This window comes from Trachurus trachurus (genome assembly GCF_905171665.1).
Source record: "Trachurus trachurus genome assembly, chromosome: 17".
Lineage (NCBI taxonomy): Eukaryota > Metazoa > Chordata > Actinopteri > Carangiformes > Carangidae > Trachurus > Trachurus trachurus.
The window spans coordinates 14,315,357-14,341,926 of NC_139900.1; the positions used below are offsets into that span (position 1 = coordinate 14,315,357).

Sequence of the window (26,570 nt, forward strand, 5' to 3'; positions counted from 1 at the left end):
AAAGTGTAATCCTTCCATGGAACAGAGCGCAGCGCGGAGGGAAAACTTTACAGGGCATTTCTCGTTAGCTGAGCAGGCACAAACGGAGTCTGATTGGTAGAGAAAACAGTTTGATGGCTTATTAAAAAAAGGAGATTCAGCTCCAATGAAGCAGTGAACATGTTAAGTTAATTAGAGCAGGTTTTGTCATCCCATCTGTGCTTAGTTAGAGGAAGACAGACCATGTATGACAAATGGGTCATATATCGTAATCCCGGGGGGACAGACTCTTAAGCACCAAAGTGTGCCTCGTAAACAGAGCTGGGCCACTGTATTGGGGATCAGGGAAGAAATCCAAACTATTTACTTTGATGTAGATCCACTGTGATCTGGCAAACAGAAGTGGTGTTGGCAGACAAGAGTTAATAGTATTATCATTATTGTTATAATTATTATCGCTGTACTGAGAATTAGCATTTCCACAGAAAGCTGTAAAATGCAACTCAAATAGCACCTGCATATATGCATCATTAAAAGTGAGTGTTTTTAAATCAGGAGCATGTCAGTCCACTTATGCACACACACTCACCACTTGTAAATATATGATCAGGTATTTCAGCTCTACAATTACTTCTCTCATGCACACTTGTCCTTTAAAACAAACACACACCCCTGCTGTAAAGATTAGTGCAGTAATAAGTAAATAGGCCCAAAGCAGCGGCCGTGATAATTCAATGTTTTCTTGCGATGAGAGGGGACCACTCAACCTAAATATGCCATGGCTGCCCTAAACATGGTCTAAAATATCCACTCCAGCTTGAAAATGTATTGCCACACAATTGACTGCAAACACTGGTCCAACATTGTTGTAAAATCATACAGCTCCTTCTCCTCAGGGGCTAAAAAACAAACTGGTGCACCAAAGATTTTAGAAAAAATTACACATCCACATTGAAATCCAACCAGTTCTTAGTCCTATATACTATTCGTACTAATTCACAGTACATATGCCACTTTCCAATGCAATCTTTTTCAGTCCATGTGCATCTAGATTATAACAACTACATTTCTCAATTACGACCGTTCACATGCATACATTTGGAAAAACATGGAAACCATAAACTGAAGTTTATTGGCCTGGGTGGAGAACATGAGACCCCCTGGTTCCTCCGGCTCATGTTCCAGTGTTGTTGGCATTTTGAAATGAGGTCATTCAAGTAAAACAGGACCATGTGACCCACAGAGAGAGATAGAGAGAGAGAGAGAGGAAGAAGAGGGGGTTGGTCATTGATCCTCACTCTGACCATGTCAATCACGCAGCCCGACCATCTATTATCTCGGCTTGACAATGTACGTTGGCATGTTCTTCAGCTCTGACGGTGTGTGTAGGTGTGTGTAGGTGCCCAGCTATGCAGCAAACAAAACCCACACTCAGTCAAGGTTGACCTCACCAGTTGACCTCTGAGGTTTGTTCTGGAGGCAATAAATTCAGAAATAATCATTACAAAGCAGAAATATAGAGGCAGCAGAGGCAGAGTTAAACAAGACCCATGCAACAGATGATGGTAGTCATGTGGGAGTGGAGATTACAGTATTCAGCATCAAAAACTACCCTGAAAGTGGTATATTTTAATTTTGTTTGTATCACATCAAATCTTAATACGCATTATCTTAAGGAACTTACTTTATTAGACAGAGAGCGAGCGGTCACTGCATGAATAACTTACTAGTTAGTCATTAACATCATGAATATAATGAAATGTAACAAGATCTATTACAGGACAGATTTGAAATCCTCTGTATGTAGTACAGTAATATACAGGTATATCTAAACCTATATACTATATCTAAAGTGAGGTGACAGTTTCCATCTACAACCTGGATTCATCCATAGATGTCGTCCCAGTGTGACACCAATGTATCATCAACTAAGGACAGAAACTAAATCAACATATTGACAGTCACAAAAGAGCAGTTATACAAAAAAATACCTACAGCTAAGACTGTAGTCTAAACGTGCAGTCTGCCAGATATGACATTGGCACAGGCTGCGGCCACCGCGATGACGAAACCCATATTAGATATAAAACTGTCTATGACTGGTTTAAATCATTCACAGCATTAGGCAAAGTGTACAAGAGGGTCTGGTAAAAGAAGAACTTACAGGATGTTGTATTTTTGGACAGAGACCTCCATGAAGCACCGAGCTGCATCTCTGAGCTCACCACTTCTCAAGGACTGACTTTTGTCCAGCTAATGTTCTTGTTACGAGGAGAAATGTGTGACGCCCTGTTTGTGAAAAGTGGATTACATAAGTGTGACCAATACCAAACAAGTCTTACCAAAACTGCAACCACGTTGTTGTGGCCGTTTTATTCCTAATGGCACTCACACTGAACCTATCTGGGACATCTGAATATCAACAAGCCTGGTTCTTCCGGCTCTCGACCCGACCACAACAACACGAGCACAAATAAACCGAGTCACATTTTGTCATGCGGGTTAAGAACATTTCATTGCACACTCATGTGAGCCCAAAACCGCTGCTCTGGTGCCGAGTCTAACGCTGGAACCAGCTCCACACACCATCTGTGCAGTGGGGTTTTTGTGTGGTCACGGCTGCTGGGTGGCCCGCCGTGAAAGCACTTAGGATCCTGAATCAACAACAATCATCACCCGGCCCCATGTTCATCAGCCCGAGTCCTTGCTGCTCTCGATCACCACTGCACTGCATTTTCAAGCCTCATCGCCCAGTCGAGCCAATAAAACCACACAGTGTGGATCCGACTGGCCGTCCAACCAATTTCGACTACCCACAGAGAAGATGGCACCTGACTCTCAGGCGAGTTGCGTAATTTTTTATTAAACACATAATCCATAAACGTCATATTCAAAGTGCTCAAGTTACCAAAAAAAAGATGATTTTTTCCCACTTATTTCTGACGTCATCTAGTCAAATCAAACCAGAGATTTTTTTTATTGCTACCCTGTTAAATAGCTATAAAGGAAACTCTGCTCTCAAGTATTGAATGACCAGCTTGGTTCAAGGCCACTGAATCTGCCTCCGCATCTGATTTTGCAGTCAGTCTGATGGGTCTGTTGTCCTGCGTCCATGACAGCTATTTCCTCAGTCGGAACAACTACGCATGTTACAATTTTAAGAATGGAGACATCGGAGACAAGGCCACAGCAGGTCATTGTGTATCAGTGAACAGATGCAGCCGCTTGAAAATCAACACATCTCTATTTGGTGTTGACTAATAATGACATCGAACTGCCACAATGTCAAAATGAAGAATGGAGTTTAAGAAAATGGTAATTCAGCCACAAGTATAACCACCAGAAAGTCTTAGTGAGTCAGAGCAAATACTGTTGAATACACACACACACACACACACACACACACACACACACACACACACACACACACACACACACACACACACACACACACACACACACACACACACACACACACACACACACACACACACACACACACACACACACACACACACACACACACACACACACACACACAATTTATCTGGAAAGACAAGTGAAACTCCATCCATTCACCTCCACTGCATTGGAGTAGTGTCAGAAATCTAAGGAGTGGAAATCTCAATATCTGTCCAACACCATCTGTCTACATGACAATATATTTAAAGACGTGAGAGACAAACTCTTGTGTCAGGTGAACTAACACTGACCTGCTGCGTAAAAGCACCAAACGCTGAAGTTAATCCTGAAAACATAGAGAATCTCCAGACAGATCGTTTGTTTCTTTTGCAGCAGATGTCTAATTTGAAATGCTCAGTGAAACGCAGAGTCAGTGGAAAAAAAAAAAACTCTACATGGCTTCCTTCCTTGCACAACATGCAGACATTTTTCAATATCTCCAAAAAATACAAGAACTAAAGCATAAACAAAAAAACACTGAGTGGTGTGTATGTAATCAAAGCCAGAGCGACCAACGCGCCACAGCCAGGTCTGCAGGTTTGATAGAGGAGAAACACCGTGACTCACAGCAGAACAAAGACAAACACACATTTCTCAGACTAGTTTTTCTGCAGTTTTTCAAGGAGAGGAAGCTGCGAGGTTGATGTTGGCGCTCTCTGGAGCAAAAAGTCATCCATTATGTGTTAACACTGATGCACAGCCATATGCAGAACTTCTTCACCCAGCCCGTCTCAGACTGTTGACAGAAATTGGAGTCAGACACACACATCCAATCCTGCGTGTGTTCTTTTTGTGCCCGAGCCAAAACCTGCTGCGAAGAGAGAGCTTGACAAACATCCATTATGTGAGAGAAGACGGCCTATCAGATGACATGTCGGTTGCAGCCGTGTCGTTAACGCTGCCTTGCGTTATCCCCCGGAGACACGTAGAAGGAGCGGTGTGAAGGAGTTTGATGAGTTGGTTAGGCCTATTTCGGTCAACACATCTATGGTTATATATAAACCACTTACTGACAGAAGCTCCTCTGCAACTCTAAAGCTGTCAGGCTTTATATCTGGAATCTGTTTACACTGACATATTGAGTTAATAGGAGCTAAATCAATAGTAACTGTGATGCAACATCTTAACTGGAGGCGTCCAATATCCCCCTGCTTGCCAGATAAGATGGAAGTCAAGGCAGCTGGAACACATTTTACAAATTGAGCCTTGAAATAGTTAAGTCAGGCTCCAGAGGTGTCTTTATAGTGATGTTCCATATTCTGTCCAATCATATATAACCACATCCACTCTCTCACTATGTGCATCCTTGCTGCATCGAGCACATGTAACTTCCTATCTGGCTCCTGTTGGGTTGAAGGAATCCAACATGCATTGCAAGTCTGCAACATACAAACTCTAATCTGTTGTATAAAACTGACACTAGCGGAGATGCAATAGGATTTAAGATCGAGAACTGAGGCAACTTGACTTGACTTGACCCAAACAGTCAGTACAGAACTCAAGAAAGATTCAACTGTACAAATGATTCCTGAGACCACCAACTTAACAACGACCAATCACACTTGTTTTTATTCCCCCTTTGAACGTGAACCTGTTTTCTGGTCCACTAACAGACAAGAGAGCAGCAGATTCTCAAGGCCAATGACATCCCAACTCTCAACAATATAAGGAATTGATGGAAACACATTAGGACAGGACAGGATAGGAAAGGTGTAGCCTTTATTGTCTCCCCTTTCTCTTAGGCGTCTGAGTAAACACCGGCGTCACAGCACCCAGCAACCCATCCAGATGTGCATGTATCAAACTACAATTAAAATACAGTATAATAACAATTAGCCTATGTTTCATTACATGTTCCCTCTGACAGCTCCATATTCCCCTAATAAAAGTCATAGTCTTACATATTGCACAGTTCCCTATGACACTCAGGGAACAAACCTCTTAGTGCCATGGAGTGTAGAGGGAATGAGAGAAAATGTCCCGACATGTTTGTACATAAAGGGTACAAACTTACGGGAGTGATACCCAAAGTCAGACAAATGCCTGACAGTTTTACCTGTACGATTATAATCAGTGGGGATCAGGGCTAAAACAGTTCTGCTATTATTTGACAGCTAAGGATCAAATAAAATACTGAAAAACAAAAGGGTTAAAAACACAGTCAGCCTGGTGTTTTCCATCTGAAGCACTTGCTCCCTGTTGTTCCTGTATCTTATTTTCATTTTACGATTTCAGCTGATGTGAAGACATTCCCTTCACTGATGCTGCACCAGGCTTCATTTGTTTACACCGTCTGCGTCTGGATCTGAGTCATTATCAGCAGCTCGGAGTCAAGACTTGAACATAAAACTGCTCCACAGACAGTGCAGGCGTCTGTTGAGCCGACCTGCAGCTGAACGGTGGTGGGACGCCTGTCTGTCCCACCACTAACGCTCTAAGCAGAAATCCTCACGGCCCCCGCTGGGACACAGTGATTTGTGCCTCGTCTGGGACGCATTCCCGCCTGTCTGCCCATTGGCCGATCCAGGATTGACCCACCTTCCCTCTGACCAGTCACAGACACTGGCCCTTTAAACCTCGCTGGTCTGGAGTAAAACCAACAACCAGAGGTGCTCTGTGTTGTTTTATCTGTCTTTGTCTCCCCTTTTGTTGCCCCTGTTAACTTTGTAATCCCTCAAAGTTTTCTCCCTCTCTCCTCCTCCTCCTCCGACTCACTCCGCACTTTATTGAAAACACGAGCGAGTAATCTTTCATTAGGACAACAGAACACGCACTGCATGCATGCACGGCCTGGAGGGGGTTGTAAGTAACAGGCAGGCATTCTGAAAACATTCTTTTCTGGTAATAAAGTCCCTGTAAATTAAAACCACTTGCTGTTTTGCTCCCAAAATAAGTCGGGCAAGGAATGCGACTCCTCAGCTGAAAATAAAACTGTTGACAAATGTTCCTCTCTTGAATCAGACAAAGAAATAAAATCAGATTAATATGAGCAGGCGCAAACAACTAAGCACTGAGGAACATGACAATACAGAAAAACTAGAAATAAATAATAGGATGTTTGTAAAATCATTTCCACTTTTCCATCCCCCTCTCCCCTCTCTCTCATTCTCTCTCTCTCCTTGGCACATTGCTGACACAGCACAGCCCAGTCATGGACCCTGAAGGCCCACAATGCCTGTTCCCTCTCCCTCTCCACCTCCCACTCCCACTCCCTCTCTCTCTCTTGGAGTATATAGACTTGCACTGAATAAACTTCCAGTATGGACACAGGAAGCGGCTCAGCAACTTCTCAGGTTTGGACCCACTCTCACTGGGATAATAGACCCCTTGTGGAAAGCAGATGTCAAAGTGAGTCATGGAGCTAATTTCTCTCCTCACTGAAGACGTGTGAGAAGTAAAACAACACACGCACGTCTGTGGAGAAACCAAGTCAGGAGTTTGACATTGTATAAAACATTTGTGTTTCAGATCATCAACATCATCAATACTTGAGTATCTCTGCTTCTGCTGTGTATTCAGGATACCACCATAGATGTGATACGGTATACACAGCATGTCTAAGTTAAGGTGATAGTAATGGGTAAATGCTAATTCCTCTCAACGCCACCGCTGCATTCCGTTATATTGACCTTTGACCTGAGCCATAGTTTGAATCATTTGCACGTGAATCGGCTGCAGTCTCAAGCTAAACCGTCTCTGCTAGCAGTTAGCACTCTGGTGGAGCCGTCATGTTATTTCTTGAGCTCATTTTATATGCCAAATGCAGTTAGGCCTTTAAGAGAAAAATAAATCCCTTAAAGGTAGGACCGTGATTAATCTATTATTATTAAAGTGATAGTTCAACATTTTTGGCAAATTGGCCTATTGCCGTAATCCTTACAGTCATAGGAGTAGGTTCATTATTTAATTGTTGGTGCAAGCTGTTTTTAGATCGGCGGGGCAGAGACGTGAGCTGTTTTGAAAGGCGAAAGTACCGAGCGCCTCCGTTGCTTTTGCTGAGAAACTCGCGTCTCTGCCCCGCCAATCTAAAAACAGCTTGCACTAACAATTAAAGGTAATGAACCTACATACTGGGAAGGAGTTAAGGAAAGCCTGAAGTATATTTTTGAGCTTAAGGAGCCTTTGCAGGTACATCATTGGTTAGGTATTTTTTTAAAAGGAAAGATAAGAGCAAAGGACATTTATTTTTTCAATATATTAAGAGTAACTGCCATGAAGCAGGTGACCAAAGCATGGAAACAATCAAATACACCCAAATTAAGAGCATGGGTAGCAACAACGGAACAATGTCTAGAGATGGAAAGATTAACTTTTATAAATAGGGAACAAATACATATTTGGAATAAGTTATACAGTAAAGAAAGGCTGACAAAAACAGTGGAAATATTCAATCAAATTAAGGAGATGAACTAAATGGTCCCCACCCCAACACTGATGTTCACATGCATACATACACACACAGACACATGAACACGTACACATGCACCACTACTTATTTTCTCATTAGTTGATGTTAGTTATTATTAACTTACTTATTTATCTTTATCTTTTTTGTTTGCTTGTTTGTTTGTTTGTATTCTATTTTTGAGATTCACATTTGGGAAGCATCAGTTTGCATATATGTTTGTTGATCTTATTGTTTGTTTATTTTATTGTTTGTTATTTACTTTGGAATATATACTTGGAAAAAAAAATGCAAGGTACAATTAAGAAAATGAAATGATTATGATTATGTTTGTGAAGGTGAGAAACCTTGCAATAAAGTATTAATAAAAAAAAAAGAACCTACTCCTAAAGCTATAGGGATTATGGCAAGAGGCCAATTTACCAAAATTTTTAACTATCCCTTCACTCTACTATTTTAATTGATTGTCCGCCCCTTTACAAAACTTTAGATAACTCCATCCCTTCGTTAGCACTGCTGCCCATTCACATGGCGCAAATCCGAGTATTTAAGCAACACTCCAGTATCAAACCCTCTTTTGACAGCTGTAGTTTGGGTACAAGTGTTTTAATGGATGCCATTGGCAACCACCGTCCTTCCTTGGCACAAAACAAATGTCAGAATAAGCACAGACATTTCTTCAACTGCTCCTGCAGCATGAACACGTTCTCCATGGTTCATCCACACACATTTTGCTGATGTTTTGACATGTTTTCAAAACCCACAGGTCGTGAGCTTTTCATTCTGAGAGAATTAATTTCCAGTGCATGCGAGCCCTAGTGACTGCTCGAATACAGATGTTGCCCAGCTGTGTATACAACACAGATATATATTCTTCTGAATTAAACTTTTACAAAACATGATGCATCAGCACAGACGCACAGATTCAAGTGTTAGGGGCAGTAAGACGTGCACATGTGCAACCTGATCGTGATGATACACAAAGTGGACTCCCACCGCAACACTCACACTTCCTGACATATGGCTGCCGAGCACTGACACGACACACATCCTCTAAAACACCTCTTAAACCAGAGGGACCACCGTGACCATTTCAACCCCACAGCACTGAAACTCCATCTCTGGTCTCTCACAGAAGCAGAAAGAGAATCATCAGGAAACACTGATTCATCACACAGAAGTTATGGTTCTCCACTGCAACTCTCTCAAAGAGAGAAATGCAAGGGGAAGTTAATGGCGTCCACACTGTCTAGGGGTGCTGGTGCAGACGGAGTACAATAGCACAATACAGAAAATAAAGGTTTTCACATGAATATATGAAGTTTGTTGCTGCATGTGATCGAGACAAACCAAGAGACAGACACAGAGAGTCAAACAAGTCACATAACTTCTTGTAGCATAAACTTCTCTAGTGAGGACTGCAGGTCCATAGTTTCAGGATTATTGTTTATGAATGGATCAATGAACCTGGTTACACACACAGTGCAACAAATCTGATGATGCCTGCTGTGTTTTTAACAACCACCCTGCTTTAACACTACACAAGCAGTTCAAACCTCAAAGGACAATGAACCGAATCTGTCTATTATCATATCAGATGACAAAATTGCTTAATTGTATGTCCTAACCTTAACTGTAAAAGACACCAAACTCAAGCGTGTTTTGGATGGAGACCAATCAACAGCCTGATCACTTACACTAAAGTACTATCGGTTTGTTTGGATAAAGATGTAAAACTTCACAGACTTTGAGAGCAAATACAACCACTGCTAGATTTTGCGTATTTTTTACTTTTGTGCTTGGTGGAAATGGCTGCGGCTGCGAAGTCAGGAGATCTGTTTAAACTCAAGGAATGTGTAAATGTAAGAGTTCTGAATGTGCTTCACTCAGCTGAGGAGTTACCAACATCTGGCTGCTGGGTATCGCCTGATGTGGGGGTGAGATTATGAACCTGTCTGGACATTTCTGTGCTTCTGTGGTTTTCACCAGTTCTGGGAACCTGATACATTCAGGATATTAGAAGAAAACGAAATGAGCAGAACCTTTTTGAGACTAATTTTTTTTGGTTTCAGACCAAAGTTATCTAGATGCTGATAAGGTTGCAAAGTCAGCTGACTGGTCAGGAACACCCAGGATGCTGTGGTTTCTCTCAGCACCGTACCCCACCGCTGTTATAACACAGGAATCAAAATGAAAGCGGCAGCCAAAACTAAGTTTGTTTCTGGGAAATGAGGTGTGGCCTCCTTTTAACCTTGGGGATTATTGTGTGTGGGTTGCAGCCAAGAAAAATACTGACTTTAAAGAAAATGTACTACATAAAATAATGTGGATACATGTGTCACACAGGGGATATAAAGCAGTGAGGCTGCTGGAAGTCAAGAAGTCACTGATACTCACCAAACCTCTTATAACCAAAGGACTGCACCTCCTCCTCATCAGCAAAGTCGTCTAGAGGAAAAACAGGGAAATAAATGCATTAGTTATAAATTAATGATAAAATCAATCTTGAAACTGGCTATACTGCACCCAAATTAAACAGTCAAATCAGAGACTGGGGCATTACCTCATGTGATTACATAAGTATCTGAGCATATAAATAATCAAAATTATGTCTGATAGTTTGTTCAGTGTTCAGAGGATTTGATCCACATGTGAAGACTAATGGGTAATAGTAATAATAGTAACAGGCTGTTGAAAACTCCAGTCAAAAGGGTTGAAACTGGACCTCTTCCTGTCTCTTGTTTTCTCGTTTTCTACCTAAACCAGTGCTCCTGAGGTCAAGAATGAACTTTCACAATCAGGTCCAACCCTGTTGGTCTTCTATTTGGAGGTTGTTTTCTCACTGTAATATCTATTGTTCTTGCATGGCCACAATAAAACAAAACATGCTCTTTGTGCAGAGCTTGATTTTTTTTTTTTTAAAGGAGGAAAAAAAACACCCCCAGGTCTCGTTCAGTTTAGCTCAGCTCTTTCTCTTTGACTCTGTGGGATTACTCCAATGTCCCATGGCCTGACGGGCCCTGAGTGTTGTCTCCTTTCAAGCAGCGTTCATGTCTGTGGGAAAGTTACTTTGCCAACTTCAAAGACTTTTTTCTGCGTCGTCATCATGCATGGCCAGTAAAAATAAAGAAAGGCCACATGTCCCAAAGAAAGATCTCCAGAGAAAAGGGATCTCATCTTATCTACAACGATAAAAGCAGTGAGGTGTGGCAAAGTGAGAACCATGGCTGCCCATCAGGTCGGGTTAAGACAGGGTATTAAGACAGTAGGTGGCTGCTGGGGTCGCGTCTTTAGAGCGTTGTTCTGCTTATCTCTCTGTCTGGGAACGCTCCGAAATGATACTTCCACGGGCTTAAACCTGTAATAAATAAGAGTGAGCTTTGAGCAGACCACTCCTGACACAGAGCAGATGAGTTAGGAGGTGACAAGAAGAAGCTAAAAAAACATCTTATTTCAGGAATTTGTCTTTCCCAATACTCTGTTTCCTGTTTGTGCCTCCAACCTACATGATTGTGTCTCATTACCACAGTAATGTTACTGTAAGTATGCCTGGCTTTCCAAGAGTCTTCCGTGGATATTGACTTCATCATATTTTACCCACAGGGCTGGAAACTGAGTGGCTCTGAAAACAGATATACGAGTCAAACTCTGGGTAATTTGGATTTCAGGATGAGCTCTATGGGGCCAAGATACTAAAGAAGGGTTTCGAAACATCACAGGAATAGATCCAAGGAATTTGGTGGTCAAGAAATCTTGATAATAAATTGAATTTGTTTGAATATGTCAACATACAGGCCTCGAGTCGTGTCATTGAATTCCAGTTACTGAGCTTTTATTGATTAATCATCGAAACATTTTCACTTTCTGAATGATGCTTTCCTGCAGCCTGTAACGTGTTAAGAGTTGGTCCTTTGTTGTGGCTCTTTGCCCACAGTCAAAATCACAGGAACAACATTGGGAAGCCACTGAAGCATCATAGGAATAACATAGAAAAGAAAACGTCCATACAGGAGCTTTCAGTCACATTTCATGGCCTTCATCCGTGGGTGAGAAGAGTCCATCCACTGATGAAGGCCTGCAGTTCCAGAAAAAGGAAGTAAGTGGACATTGAGGTCAGATTTATTTTTGCCAAGCTGCTGTTTCCAGAAAAAAACAATGAACATCTAAGCTCAACAACTTCTAGGTGTATTTATCTTTCACTGGCAATCAAGCAAACACACAACAAAGAACTCATGGCCCTATCATCTATTTGGGAACTTCATATATTTGCAGGTGCAGGCTGCTTCTGCCTGCAAACCACCAGGTAAACAAACCTGAAGTGTCTGCAGTCAGTGACACCCAAATCTTGTAAACCAAACAGCTGAAGAAGAAGTAAGCTTGTTCTAAATGAAGCAAAGAAGTTAAAGTCCTTCTCTGCACAGCTCTAATGGAGTTAACACCAATTAATCCAGATCATAACAGTGGTTATGTTCAGTCCCTTTCCACAGTAACGACACAGGATGTGGCACATAGCACTTTAAACACAGATTTAAGTGTGAGATCATAGGATTAGTGTTCGGACATGAACCACACGGTGGCAGAAGCCGTGTAATGTTTATCTTGTGTGGACCAAGTCGTCGGCGTGTTGTTGACCCGCTGTGGCTGAGAGCTGGGAGTGCAGCACGCACCATGTAAACCCAGCAACGTCCAAAAACATCTGCATGTGAATCGCATCTGGGCAACCACACAAAGCCCAATAAAGCCCTTTATTGTAAATCATGAGCCGTGACCAGCATTACTCATGCACTTTTTTTTTTGTTCTCCGGGGTTTCGTTACAGTGCGCTGAAAAGCAGCAAAGTCAGTGCATCAGGGTCCCCAGGACGCGCGCACGGAGTGTTACCACAATAAAGGAGTTGATGTAGGCAGCGACATTAAACTCTGACTCAGTGTTTCCCTGTGAACTTTTGATTCACTGCAGCCAAGACAAAAGGAAAAGCGATCAGTGTTAAACGCAGGAAAAAAAAAATCAAATCCTCACTACAGACTAGGTGTAGATGAGGTTCCCGTGTCTTGGCTATGCTAAGAATAGTTCTGTGAGTGTAGGTTAGTGTTTGATGTGCAGGAGCGGCCAGATGCAAAACAATCCCCAAACACAGCGCCTTAATTGAAACCAGATGTCAGACGCGAGTTGTACTATAGCCCACGCATTCCTCCTCGCGTCTTGGAGAGAAAGAGCGCAGGAAGGTGACAACAAGGAAAGAGTGAGAGGAAAAAGTTGCCCAAAGCAGAGATAATAGATAGCAGAGATAATAGATACCCGTGGTCTCTCTGTGACTCTACATGAGCCTACCTTTCATTGTGGTTCACAGGACTCTACAAGTCGTCAGACTGTTGTTTGAAGTCACATCCACAGCATCGCAATGGCATTTGCCCCCAGAATCTCCCCTTGAGCGCCACAGCAGCACAGCGCCTTGGATCTGCGAGTATCCCACTATCCCCTGTTGTTGCAGCTCAACAGCAGCCTGTTAATAATGATAATGGAAATGAAATAAAAAAAGTTTTTAAAGTCCCATCCGCAGCTCTCAAGGCTGCAGAGTCGACCTCCTTCAGCGCAGGTATAGCGGCAGTGCTGCGCCTCAGATGCACCAGTGAACTCTGCTCAAAGTGAGGGAAAGTCACAAAGTTGGAGGAGTTGGAGGAGCTGCTGCCGGTTGATGTGGAGCTTCTGGAGGATGAGGAGATGCTGAGGTGACGGTGGATCCTGGTCCGGCTCAGCGGTGTGGAGGCACCAAGAGCAGCAGCAGCAGCAGCAGCAGCGACCCGACAAAGTAAAAAAAAAAAAAAAAAAAAAAGAAGTGCAGGAATCCTAACGTGAGAGGAAGTGGTGCACTAGTAGGGCTGCACCGAGAAACCACGTGCTCCACATCTGAGCGCACCGTCTGCACCCCTGGTTCTCTCACTACGTGTGTGTGTGTGTGTGTGTGTGTGTGTGTGTGTGTGTGTGATCACTATTGCACACAATAACTCTGAATGAACACCAAGAACAGCTGTGTCACATCAGGCAGTATAAGCCCATGTGGAGCAGCTCACAGGCTTCACTATCAACAGGTTTTTAGCGACTTCTGCAACGTGGGAGTTTGTGGATGTCAAAATAAAAGCAGTCATGCTTTGTGTTTTGAAATTAAACTTTCACTCTCCAAGATTAGCACCACTATTCAACAAAGCACGATTAATGTTGATTACCTTCATTAAAAAAATTTACACTCAATTAATTAGTTAATTTGTTCCCTCTTTTGCAGATTACATTTTTATTTTGAACCATTGGTGGGTTAAAAAAGAAGAAGCTATGATTGCAGAAAAAGTGTAAATGAATGTGTGGGCTACTGAAATGTTTGTGTGACTTGCTCTTGCAAACTGGTACTTTTATTTTGAAATGTATCATTCAGATTGGCTCAGTGATCATCACTGTTAGTTAACAAGAAAGGAAATTATTCATGTAGGCACAGATAAGAAGACAATTAAACTACAAGTCAAACATTTATTCTCAACATGTGCTGTTAGTGAAGCATGAGTTTCCTACCCATGATGCACTTCACAGACAACTTGTCTCTCCAGAAACTGACTCATTTTAATTGGAGCTTCCATTGCAGCTTCATTACTGTATTTTTGATTGAGGAGATGCATGCTACATATTCCTTCCCTTGAGCCTTACACACACACACACACACACACACACACACACACACACACACACACACACACACACACACACACACACACACACACACACACACACACACACACACACACACACACACACACACACACACACACACTGCTCCCGTTCCCTCAAACAAAACCCGACACAGCTCTGGGAACAGCGTTTAACTGCTTCATTCATTACATCTCACTCCTGTGAAGCCGTTTATCCTCTGCACCTGTTTATCTCTTCACTCCAGGCTTTGATCAGACCAACAAAACCTGACACAGGACCACATCATGAGCTGGTTACATGGACCTGCTTTATGAAGCTCTTTTTAAAGCCCAACTTGAAGAGATGGTAGAACATCAAAACGACTTTATCTCAGCCTGCTTCTTTTTTTTTTTTTTTTGTGACTTAACATTTTGAGCACATGCAACCTCGAACCTTTTTATCACCAACTGTTTTATGTTCAGGGACCGAGGGGAGATCATGAGGGGAGAGAAGGTTTCTCCCTGCAGTGTTATAGGAACCAGGTGCTGAAGGTGTCAGTGAGGATGCAGAGCAGACTGAAGCACTGGCTGGTTTTGATTATTATCCACGGAGGACCCTATTTTCTGGGTCACAGCATGCGAAGAGGGCACATTTTTGAGGGAGATGGGGCACCGGTGAGGAGATGGGGACAGAGGAACCCTTTCACCCCATGTTCCCCACATTCCAGCAGGAGTGGAGATACGGAACAGCCTCCAGCTGAGAGGAATGTTTTCACTTTACTAAAAATATCCACATTCACATCTGGCTATAGAATCTAATAATAGCTGGTGGTAATATAAACACAATAGACTGAAATTTCACAAACATGAACATGGGCAGGTCGCATGTTGACAATAGCTTAAAGTGTTACAGAAGGATGCAGCTAGAGCTCATGTGAGATCAACACGTGGCCCAGGTCCAGCAAAAACAAGCTCTCTCTTCTCGCACTGGAGACTTACAACAAATACTGCACTGAGAAAACATCCATAATCAATCAAATTTCAGAAAATATATACATTGGGCGTGCAGCTTAGAGGAGATGATAGAGCTTCTGTGCATGTTTGGGTGCAGCCTTGTGTGGGTGTGTTGCATTAAGGATCTCCTACTGAGGGATAAATCAGGAGGCGGAAGCAGTTCACTCAGCATCCAACCTACCACGGCTTCTAGACATGTTTATCTATGCAAACAATTTCAAAACATGTTGCATATGCACTTCTGTCTTCATCAGTATTAGCATTAAATACTTTTCCTTGAATAAATCACACTGTTCAGTCATAACTGCGAAGGTCTTGATCTTACCCTGTTAAAAATAAAATGTGTAATGATTTAACGCTATAAAAATAAAATGTAATTTAATTAACATAAAAAACAAGTGTTTTTATTGTTGTGGCTGACTGGTGCCTGCAGTTATATAATTTGTAAACTCAATTTGAGGATTAAAAGTTATTGTCCACAGCTTCATGCTTTGTTTCACTCAGTATACAGAAAAAACAAAAGAAAGCACAGATTAGTCACAATATTAAAACCAATCACCTGTTTAATGTTACAGCTGGTCAGTGCACGTCTTTCATTTGTTTTTAATGACAGTTTTGGGCCAAAAAAATAATTTTATCACAAGAAAACACTTCTCTGCAGTTCATGTGAAGGACACCGGGACAGCATTTCAATCCTGTGGAAGCCTTTTGTTTTTTTAACTAATGATTATGTGTCTGATCTAAACTGAGCACAAACAGATCGTTGTCACTGGCCAAGTGCTGAGTGACATTCGTGGTCGCCCTCTGTCTCTGTCTCTGATATGACTAAGCAAGCTCTTACGCAAACACACACACCTCTACTCTGGCAGCGAGTCCAGCGCTGGATTAAGGGGCATCAACATCAAGTAAAGACAGTAATAGGATGAAGCTCGGGTGGAAAGAGCACAAATAGACCTGGTCAAGTCAAGATAACTTCAAGAGCGCCGTCCACACTGAGCACTTTGTTTATTCCTGCCGGTGGAGTCGCAGCTTCACTCATCTGCTGGTAAGTTTCTTTGTTGTCATGGTAACTATGATGGATTTTTTTTCATCATAATATTGCTTTTCATATGTGTTTGTCTTAATATTCCCTTCCAGTGTGATGCATTTTTGAATAAATATTTGCCCCTCTGGAAATAACTGATAATCAATTTCTTAGCATATAAATTACACATTTCATCTAAAATTATTCATTTTAGGTTTTACTTTATTAGAAGATGCTGTTTTTGTTGATTTTAACTTATTTTAAATTCAGAATTGTACAGTTGTGTCTAGGTTCAAGACATTAAAGGCATTAAATTCACCTTCTTTATTATTGTAAACACTGTTATAAATCCCTGTTAGACATGTTGTGAGTGGTGTATAATGGAGCTGATTGTCTACGCAACTTAAACCCATTATGAAATAAGTCAAACGAGTACATCCCTGTTTACTGTAAATCCCTGCCGGACATTAACTTGTGTAACTGCTCGTGTGGTTAAACTGGAGCAGTGTCTCCAGTGCTGACTGGTGAACAAACAACAACGTAAATAAACAAAGATGTCAGGATCTTCTCAAGGTTTTCATGTGTGCAAGGGGTTTTTGTGTGTGTGTGTGTGTGTGTGTGTGTGTGTGTTAGTCGAAGGCGCGCAGCCTCCCGACACAGCAGATGGCCCAGACATAAACAAAGCCTGCCAAGTTTTGAAGCCGAGGTGAAGCCTGTGATGCATCTTATTAGATGTCTCACCCCCTACGGCTCACCTACTGATGTCCTAAAGAAAAAATAACAAGAGTAAAACTGTCATCAGAAATAAAGCGTGTACAGAAGTAGGAAAGAGAGGAGTTTTTAAGTGTGGACAGACAAAGCATATATAACAATAAGATTCAGTCACACATGATGAAAGTAGGTGGGGAGGTAAACACTATATCTATATCTCTACTGATCTCCTGTTCTCCAGGAATCTGTTTTAAAATTCAGATATAGGTGATATAGTTTCTGTTGCATCTTTATCAGACCAACTAAAACCATCAGTCCTCTGTCTAAGTTCCTGTCGGACACAGAGGGGACAGATCAGTGTGCGGCACCACCAAGTGGCAGACCTACTTATGACCACGCACAGTTTTGTTGATGTTTAATCATCCTCAAACTCAAATCCTATTATCTCTCTGGATCAGATTAGATAGCAGCTGTTGTTTTAGTTTCCCATTTAACACTCAAGTTCATACGCTGTACGTGTGTGCGCAGATACTTACCATTGTGACAGGACCACTCTTGTCGTTTCCTTTCAGACTTTCCTCGGCAGGTTTTTCTTTCTTCACGTCTAACACTGAGCTCAAAAATGAAGCTCCTGCTTGGTTTGGCTGTTCTGGTGGTGACACTGGGCGTCCTCAACTCCGCTCCCGAGGACCAACCCAAAGACGTCTCGGAGGACACCTTAGAAAGTGAGATGGCACATTTATCTTATCTTAGTTTCTTTTCAGTCAATATCAACACATATGCCAGGCTGCTGCATACATGTACAGGTGCATCTCAATAACTAGAATATCATGGAAAAATGTATTTATGTCAGTAATTCAATTCAAAAAGTGATTACACAGATCCATTACACACAGAATTAAACATTTCATGTCTTTCTTTCTTTAATTTCTTTAAATGTAATGGTTATGGCTTACATGAAGACCTAAAATTCAGTATCTCAAAAAATTTGAATATTACAAAAAATACCAATTAAAAAAACATTTTTAATATGTAAATGTTGGCCTTCTGAAAAGTATGTCCATCTATATGCACCCAATACTTTGTTGGGGCTATTTGAACTACTGGAAATTGACTTTTCTAATTCATAGATATTCTAATTTATTGAGATGCACCTGTATGTATGATAGTAAATGTATACTGTTTTGATTGTGTTGCTGGATTCGGTTTAGATGTTAAGATAAAAATAACATTGAAATATTTTTTTTAATTTGTTATCGAGTCAACAAACTTTTGCTACTTTGACTGTAAAAAACTATGTTGTTGCATAAGTGTAAATAAAAGTCACCTCACCCAGGTTTGTCCTCTCCCTCTGTCTTCTCTCCAGGGTTGTCTGTGGATGGGGAGAAGCTGGTGGATGAGGAGGTGAGGAGAGCGCTGTTCGGGGTGAAGCAGATGAAGGAGGTGATGTGGAGGAACGAGCAGAAACACGAGCACCTCATGAAGTCTCTGAGACACAGCAGCGACAAGAAGCAGGTAGGAGTGACTCTCACCTTTCCTTAAACAGACACAGAGATGAAAAACACAGGGGGCAGGAAAAACACATGATGACATGTTCCTCTTCCTGCCACCAGGGGGCAGCCCAGCTGGCCAAGGAGGTGACGGAGAAGCTGGAGGAGGCAGAAGAGCAGTGTAAAGACTCCCTGCAGTCTGAGTGGGAGAAGTGCAGACCCTGCCTGGAGGATGCATGTAAATCTTTCTACACCTCCACTTGCCGTAGGGGGTTTGCAACTTTCCACGCAAAGGTATGAAAACAGCAGCGTCGACCTCAGCTGTTCTCTCTCTCTCTCACCTCCAACCTGCTGCAAAGAAAACTTCCCTTAACTTCTGTCTGTGTTATCAATCCCGTGTTCTCTGAGGTGTTAAATCAGTCACATAAGACATTTGTCAGACACGTGACACAGGCACAGTTAATTATTCAACATGATTACACCTTTATAAATGTTAAAGGGATAGTTCACCCAAAATTCAAATTTCACTCATTATCTACTCACCCTCATGTCGACTAAGGGCTGGGAGAAGTTTCAGAGTCCTGTGTACATGTAGTGCTGCACGGAGCCCCGCTGTAACTCAGAGAAGGCACGGAGGACTCAGAAAATTCTCCCAGCCCTTAGTCGACATGAGGGTGAGTAGATAATGAGTGAAATTTGAAGGAGTGTAAAAAATAAACCACCTTCCTATATTGCAGGTGGAAAATTTCTTCCGTAAAGTGTCGAGGCGCTTCGGTCCCCGTGAACCTCCCATGGACACGGGAGACATCCTGGTGAACCAGGGCGCTGAGACCTCCGACACAGAGATCGTCCGCATGGAGGACTCCTTCAACCGCCTGATGACCAAAGTGGGCACAGTGGTGAACCGCAGCGTGGCCCTGGTGTCCAGGATGAGCAGCAGGCTGGACAAAGTCCTGCAGGTGGCCTTCCTCAACGACACCGACGCCCTGATGATGGAGGAGGAGGAGAGCGCCGCCGACCCCTTCTACCCAGGACGGGACTCCGGCTTCCTGCAGGGCGTGGGCCTGGAGGAGGTGCTGGACTCCTTCTTTGACTTTGGAAAGAGCGTGGTGGAGGAATTTGGAGCCGTGGTGACCCAAGTGTTTGATGACCTCCATGAGGCGGTGGAGGAAGAGAAGAAGAGAGGTATAATACAGGGGCCCAGATGTGTCAGAAATATACTAAGATGACAGCTTTCCTGTGCTATAGCTAAGTGTGATTGGATGAATGAAAACCCTCCAGTCGGTAACTTTGGAGAACTTACATTACTGGACAAACTGATGGATTAATCAATTTGTCCAATAATGTAGCCTAAAACAGGAAATAAAGGAGCTGGCTTAAGTTCAGGAAGTAGTGGAGCTGAAATCTTTATTGTCCCCATATGAAGTTGTTAAGTATGAATACAAAAATACAATTAACACATAGATGTCATGAATAAGAGAAGATAATTCACAGTTGATTAAGATATTTAAGATGGAATGATCTCAGAAATCGATTGGATTTGGATATAGGCTTAATGCACAGCTCCACTACTTCCTGAATTTAAAAAAGATCCTTTATTTCCTGTCTTACATTATTGATACTGATTAATCCAGGTGTGTCTGACCATTGTTATGACTACTGAGGTACTGAGTCAGACACACCTGGATTAATCAGTATCGATAATGTAAGACAGGAAATAAAGGATCTGGCTTAAGTTCAGGTATTAATGGAGCTGTGCATAAAGCCTATTGGACGGCCTTAGCCCTCCGAATACACCAGACCTACCTGATAGACCTGACTGAGATCATTTAGATTTACACCAATGATCTTTCAGCACTGTTTAACAACATTTCTCAGCGAGCGAAAACAGGCTGAGATTGCCGAACATACAAATCATAGCAAATGTAAGTATTGACTCAACAAATGATGAGTAGCCTAAAACATTTTCATGAGTGAACTCTCAATATGAAAAGTCCTCAGCTTCCTTAAATAACAAATTTACAAATTCTATCGGTCAGGATGACAGATTAAAAGTTGCACCAGAACATCATTTAAATGTGACAATGTTTTCTCTTTGGTGCAGAGAGGAAAAGTTTCCCTCGTTTCCTGCAGAACCGCAGGCTGTGCAGAGACCTTCGCAAACAGACCTCAGAGTGCTGGCAGCTGCAGAGCCAGTGTGAAGTCTGCCAGGGAGCGCTGCTCACAGGTGGAGCACCACCACCGCCACCACCCACTCTCACACCGCTGATCATCATCTCAGACTATATCTTCTTCACGCAGCTCATCTGATCCATCCTCTCTCTCTCTCTCTCTCTCTGCTGTTTCCCCCAGAATGCCCCAGTGTCCGTGAGCTGCACGTGGAGCTGGACGAGGTCTCCCAGCTGGTGGACGTGTCCAAAGAGCAGTACGACGAGATCCTGTCCATCGTCCAGCGCCACACTGATGAAACGGTCAACTGGCTCAGTAACATGGCTGCTGAGTTCAGCTGGGTGGCTCAGGCTGTGGACAACGACAGCTCTCTTGAGAATATCTTCCGTATCACCATGGTGAGCAGGAGGAAGAACAGGACAGAGATTAGTGATCATACATTATTATCAGCAATCAATTAATAAGGCTATGGCTTTAAAAGAGACATATTATGCCCCATTTCCACAAATTAAAATAGTTCCCAGGTGTCTTGAAGACATGTCTGTGACATGCTTTGGTCAAAATACCCCAGGATCAAATATCACAGCTCTTTTCATCCTCTCAAAACAGCCCTGTTCAGAACAGTGCCTGTGAACCACAGCTTGCCCCGCCCCTTCTAGCGGTCCCAGGTAGGGGTGGTATTATGCAAATTCGAAACCTAGTTGCATGACTGGAAGACAACTGAGGGAACGGCTCGTAAAACCATGTGGATTTCAACCTAGGGAGCCTGCAAATTACAGATTTTTTTTTTTTGTCAATTCTCATATTTTGGGGGCCGGAAGGCAAGACAAACATGCAAATATATGTTGAAGAGCTTTCAAAAAAAAAGTGATATTTCCATAATATTGTAAACCTTAACCCTAACCCTAACCCCTTTAACACTGGAAAACTGATCAGACTGGACTGACGGTGGCCTAGGAAAGTCAGCAAAACACCAAGACAAAAACCTTTCTTATGTTATAACTACCAAAATAATTTCACTACTTCGGCTGATTGAAATCTGAGCTAAGATGTGTGCTTTACCTATCAATAATAAATAACAAATACACAAAAGCCTGCCACAAAAGTGGTCAGGTTGAAGAAGAAAAAATAATCTCACAATACCTTCTCTAACTCTCCAGGTGGCGCCAAAGAGCCACGATGAACAGAACATGTCTGTGACTGGGACCAAAGTGCAGGTGAACATCATGAACTCTCCCCCACTCACCCTCTCTGTCCCCGGGGAGCTGGAGCTGCAGGACCCGGCCTTCATCCAATACGTGGCCCAGGAGGCTCTGGACAAGTACAAGGAGATGGTCAGGTGAGACGTTCAATGTCTCCTATGTCAGTAATAACAAGTGTCACCATTGTATCTTTTCTTCTCTGACTGTAGATCTTTTTCTTTCTTAAGTGCTTGTAGTTTTCAGATTTTTCCCTATATACTATATATTCAGTGTAAGATATAAACAAACATGTGCACTCTCTGTCTTTACAGGTTTGAGGACGAATAAATCGACAGTGCTTCTCCTTCTCTGAGCTCCTACCAGCTCCTACCAGCTCCTTTTCTTGTGAACAGAACTAGATTGTGTTCCTGTGGAGTAGGCATGATCTTGTTGACATGTAAATGTATTAAGTTGAACGCTGCCATTAACTACTGTTCATTGAATGTACAAAGAAGTCAAAGCACTTCTTACCTGTTGCCCAAATGGTGTAAATAAATAAAAACAAATACAAAAACCCAAAGAAACAGTGGGACTCGGTTCAAAAACGCTGGAAAAATGAAACGTGTTTCACCGACAGGAGTCTTGAATGATTCATGCTGAAGCTCGACTCTGCTGCTTTGTAGCTCAGCCAGAAAACAGAGATGTCAGAATCTCTGTCTTTTGCCAAGAAAAAAAAAAGAAAAAAGACACTTGAGGGAAACCTTTGAGTAAAACTTTTATTTTTTCTGTACAAAATCATTATTAGTTACCATTCTCAGTAATGTCATTATTATCTCCCCACTAGTTCAAGTCCCCGTCTTTAGGAACAATCAGACATTAGGTTCTCGTGAGTGACGCACAGAAAGGAAATACATTAAAAAAAGAGAGAGAAAAGTTCACATCTTTGTCCAATTCTTGAGCTTTCTTGCTGAATTACATCTTCTCAGATCATCATCACACACATCTGGACACTTTTCGCCATGTTACAGGACTTTTATATTCTCAATCTCTATAAAAAGCACTAAAGCCCCTTCTGGACCACAGTGTGTGCAAGGTGTTTATTTTTCACTGCGCCGTCTAGTTACTTTTATCCAGGAGTGATCCAACATATCTCCACCACGGGGAATTGAAATTATAAAAAAAACCATAAAGGGACTTTCACACATCCGCAAATACCATTTGAGACGTTCAGGTAAACATCAGTTGATGGATTTGCATAGTTGCTTTTACAAATGAAGAGATTTGTTTGTTTTTTTTGCGTTGGTGTTGGCTTTGGATAAAACTTTCCCTCCAGCAGACACGGGACTAAGGACACTGGTGTTTAGTCAAAGCTTGGTGGGATCTAACTGAGAAGAGGAAGAAATACTACAGCTGCAGATCTAACGGTTCCCTGTACCATCAAAAAAAACCAGGATGACTCATCTACTGCAGCGTTAAAAACCGTGCAGATGTGTGTGCGATATAAGGAGAACTACGTTAGAGTCCACGTACAGCAGAGTTGTGCGACAAAAGAAAAGACAAGATGTTAACTTCAGATTCAATTTCACAGCTGAAGTGTCCATTTCAAAACATTTATAAAATGTTAAAACTGTTTTGCACCTGTAAAATATCAAAATACCTCTTTATGATTTCAAGTCCCCAATTTAAATGAAAAAAAAAAGTACAAGCATAATAAACTGATGTGATTTCCCATTCAAGTGACTGTGTTAAAAAATAATCATGCAAAAATCACTTTCATATTCTCATTCGTCCTCCTGATCACACCTGCGAAAAATACTTTTTCTTTTTTTTAACACATACCGTATGTACATCTGGTTCGATCTCTCAGTACATTCTTGCATCCACGCACTTCACCTGTTTACCTTGCTCCACTTCACCCTCCTCCATCAACGCTTTACAGTCACAGCACATACTCACAACTCAACCACAGTTGTTGGTCACTTTAAAAAAAAAAGAAAAAAAACGTACTCTTCGACCTACATGTTCAAACCAAACTCATGTACATATAAAAGATCTCGACTCCAATATCAAAGAACTGTGTTTGTAAAATAAAATAAAATAAAATAAGAAGAGGGGAATTGGAGCAGATGGGGGATATTTATCATTTTAAAAAAAGTAAAAAAAAAAAAAGTTGAATTAGGAGATAATCCCTCTCTTATTGATCACAGTGTTGTGGCCAGTCCGTATGGATTATTCTGATTAGCAGGGTTCCCAGAGCTCAACGTACCAGCATCAATCTGCACGCTCGGACAACCTTCCCCAACATTTGGTCCCCGGTTAAACACAAGGGACAAACCTCTACTTCAGAAAACACCTTTTGTTTTTCCTTGCATGTGCAAGTATGCCAGTGTGGGGTGTGGACTAGTTTGTGAAACCTCTTTTCTCTGCAGCTTCGGCAAAGCGTCCGCGCCTTCGCTGAACTTCTCTCGTCGTCCCAAGTTTTGATCTCCGCTGATGTACCTTCTCTGTAGTGCCAGAGTTCGCCGCCCCCCAGATGCCCCCAGACTAGAGGTTGTCCCCCGGCTGGTACTGTGGCTCTGTAGCCGTGAAGTAGTCTTCCAAGAAGGACTGGATGTACTCGAACGTGGGCCTCTCATCCGGGTCCTTCTTCCAGCACTGCCTCATCAACTCATGCAGAGAGTCTGGGCAGCCCTGGGGGCACGGCATGCGGTAACCTCTTTCCACCTGCTCCAGTACCTCTCGATTCACCATGCCTGAAAAACAAAATGACAACCAAACAAATAAAGATTTGACATGCTACTAAAATAATAAAATAAAATGCCACTTAAAAAGAAATTCATGGTTTGTCTCTTGTTGGGTTGGTTTTCATTTGTTTTAATATAATCACATCAGTGTCACTCTGCCCTCGGTCGGTCATCCAAGCTTATTTGCGTTGGATTTGTACCAAAGTTTTGAGGTGAAAAAGGGAAATGGTAAAAAAGTTTTAATTAGAAAACTACCCAGTGTGCAGCCTGAGGCAGCAGAAAATGTTTGCATCATGCAGTCGACTGTGGGAGAGTGTGCCCACGCAAACCATCGTGTCAAAGGAGAAATAAAAAAATAAAAAATCTCATAAAAACTCAACAGCCTTTGTGAAAGTTGGGTCATTATTTCCTGTTAGACTTGTTGACAATTTCTTGGTTTTAACACGTACAGCGAAAAAAAACAAAAAAAAAACATTGTTAGTGTTTTGTCGAAATGAGAAATGGGATCAGAAAGTGAAATGTCAGAGTGTTGGAGCACAGCTGTTTGGATGCGATGCTCAAATCTCCATAGGTAACGGCTCTGTGCACAAAAGACTGTTTGTATCTGATGCAGGGATTTCAGACAAAAACCAAGCAGCGCTGCGGCCGCTTCCTGCCCCGCTGGAGCAGCAGAGACGCAGATTCCTTCCCAAGGCAGGAAGACAGGGATCCTGAACCCTGTGACACCGCACAGAAACGACTCCGCGGGGAGCTTAACTGCAGCTAAAAGAGGTTACGACACCGAGTCACAGTCGTGGTCACAGCCGCATCCTCCTCTCCTCCTTCAACCCCCTCCCACCCCCACCCCCCTCGTCTCTCTGTGGGAGAGTGGGGATCAGATTATCTCACACTCGGAGAGAGGAAAGGCCCGCAGCAACTGCTGAAACCAGGATATGGTGGCGGCGGTACGGCAGATGTCGAGGTGTTAGCGTGATTTATGTCGCGAGTCTGAAATCCTCAGCTCTAATAACATGCCTGTCATATATGAGAGTGTGTGTAGGTATCTAAATATACATATATATGTAGAGAGAGACTAAAATAGAATCAGATGATGCGTTCCCATGCAGATGCTTAGTATACCTGCCTCCCACTGCTGCTTCCACGCTATCAAGCAAAGCAACAGAAACAGCTCCTCAAAAAGACTGCAGCACGGCGGGACCAGAGCCACAAATGTCGAGTGAGTCATATAACAATTTTGAGACGGGGGAAGGAGAGAGAGAGGGGACGTTCAGCCTCTGTGGTGAATTAATTAGACCGAATGGTTTGCGCTGAAACCAAGATGGCCACAGGAGCCAGATGGCCCTCTACAAGAGATGGTGGTTAAGTCTGCCATATGGCACACGCTGTAATCAGTGCCAGTCAAACCCTGTCAACACCAGGCCTGCTGCAGTACCGCTCACACACAGCAGGGGGCAGACGTGACGAGGCAGCCGATGGGGAGGGTGGGGTGGTAGGGGAGGAGAGGAGAGGAGGGGCGGGGGGTACTTTCCCCACGTACTGTTAAGTCATTAGACATCTGCGTTGACTCATATCATCTATATGCAGCTCTATTCTGATCTGCCTGTGTGAGAAAAAGCCTCTGAAATAGAAACAGCACGTTGGAATAAACCTGATGCTGAAACGAATGAATGAATGAATGAATGAATGAATGAATTCCTGTGAGGAAAAACCTGACAGCA

General features: G+C 42.5%; 3 protein-coding genes across 4 annotated transcripts in view; 1 reads left to right on the plus strand and 2 right to left on the minus strand.

Moving 5' to 3' along the window:
- Nucleotides 1-13,336, minus strand: part of colec12 (collectin sub-family member 12) — a 29,052-nt gene extending 15,716 nt beyond the window's left edge. The window contains exons 1-2 of the mRNA XM_083991663.1: nt 13,177-13,336; nt 10,244-10,294 (exon numbers count right to left, since the gene is read on the minus strand). Of these exons, the coding sequence (XP_083847789.1) occupies nt 10,244-10,294; nt 13,177-13,183 (58 nt within the window). The 5' untranslated portion in view covers nt 13,184-13,336. The remainder of the gene's footprint in view (nt 1-10,243; nt 10,295-13,176) is intronic.
- Nucleotides 13,337-17,890: 4,554 nt separating this feature from the next.
- Nucleotides 17,891-22,270, plus strand: clul1 (clusterin-like 1 (retinal); the record flags this gene model as incomplete). The annotated part of the gene is made up of 7 exons (XM_083992254.1): nt 17,891-17,993; nt 18,635-18,783; nt 18,882-19,052; nt 19,496-19,943; nt 20,863-20,985; nt 21,111-21,325; nt 22,088-22,270. The coding sequence occupies 7 exons, from the start codon at nt 17,891-17,893 to the stop codon at nt 22,268-22,270; spliced, it is 1,392 nt and encodes a 463-aa protein (XP_083848380.1).
- Nucleotides 22,271-22,876: 606 nt separating this feature from the next.
- yes1 (YES proto-oncogene 1, Src family tyrosine kinase) overlaps nt 22,877-26,570 on the minus strand; it is a 30,169-nt gene continuing 26,475 nt past the window's right edge. For both annotated transcript variants that reach the window (XM_083991665.1, XM_083991664.1), the window contains one exon: nt 22,877-24,861. In XM_083991665.1, coding sequence (XP_083847791.1) covers nt 24,653-24,861 — 209 coding nt within the window. In that variant the 3' untranslated portion in view covers nt 22,877-24,652. The remainder of the gene's footprint in view (nt 24,862-26,570) is intronic.